General features: G+C 73.8%; 1 protein-coding gene across 1 annotated transcript in view; it reads right to left on the bottom strand.

Moving 5' to 3' along the window:
- Window positions 1-963, bottom strand: part of FLRT1 (fibronectin leucine rich transmembrane protein 1) — a gene marked incomplete at its 5' end in the record, with an annotated part of 4,172 nt that extends 3,209 nt beyond the window's left edge. The window contains one exon of the mRNA XM_021383191.1: window positions 7-963. Coding sequence (XP_021238866.1) covers window positions 7-963 — 957 coding nt within the window. The remainder of the gene's footprint in view (window positions 1-6) is intronic.

Raw genomic sequence — 963 nt, 5'->3', positions numbered from 1 at the left:
CCCCACCGGCAAACCCCGCAGGCGGGCGGGCGCCTGGCACAGCAGCCCCCGCACCTCCAGCCCCGCGGCCGCTCGCCGCCGCACCCAGTCGCGCAGCCACGCCAGGTTACAACCGCAGAACCAGGGGTTGTTGCGCAGCCCCAGGTGACTGAGGCGGCTCAGGTCGTCGAACAGCCCCCGGGGCAGCGTGGTCAGGTTGTTGTCCGACAGATCCAAGCGCTCCAACGCCCGCATCCTGGACAGCGAGCCGGCGGGGACGTGGCTGATGGCGTTGGCCGCCAGCGACAAGCGCCGGAGCCGGGCCCGGGGCAGGTTGGCCGGCGGAGCGGCCAGGGCGTTGCGACCCAACGACAGCTCGCTGAGGTTGTACAGCCGGCTGAACGTGTCGTCCGCCATGCGCTGGTTGGCCAGCAGGTTCCCGTCCAGCACCAGGCGCCGCAGCGCGGGCAGCCCCTCGAAGGCTCGCAGCGGGATGGTGTGGATGCGGTTGTCGTCCAGGCGCAGCTCCTCCAGCGCCGGGGGCAGCCCGGGGGGCACGCTGCTCAGGTGGTTGCGGGACAGGAAGAGCAGGCGCAGCCTCCCGCTCTCGGCGAACGCGTCCTCCTCGATGCCGGCGGCCGACACCGAGTTGTCGTCCAGGTGCAGGCGCTCGAGCAGCGGCGCCCGAGCCAGGGAGCGGCGGCACAGCCCCCGCACGTTGTTGTCCTGCAGGTGCAGCTCCCGCAGCGCCGGCGGCAGGTGACGGGGCAGCTGCTCCAGCGCGTTGGCGTACAGGTACAGCACCCGCAGCGCCTGCAGGCGGCCCAGGCGGGGGGGGATCCCGGCGTCTCCGATGCGGTTGTTTTGCAGGAAGAGGGTGGTGGCCCCCGGCGGGACCCCCTCGGGCACGGCCGTCAGCCCGCGGTCGTTGCAGTAGACGCGGCCCCCGGCGCAGCGGCAGACGGAGGGGCACGGCGCCGCGCC

This window comes from Numida meleagris, unplaced genomic scaffold (assembly GCF_002078875.1).
Source record: "Numida meleagris isolate 19003 breed g44 Domestic line unplaced genomic scaffold, NumMel1.0 unplaced_Scaffold355, whole genome shotgun sequence".
Lineage (NCBI taxonomy): Eukaryota > Metazoa > Chordata > Aves > Galliformes > Numididae > Numida > Numida meleagris.
Note: the sequence above shows the minus strand (reverse complement) of the source record. Positions and strands in the feature narration are given on the sequence as shown.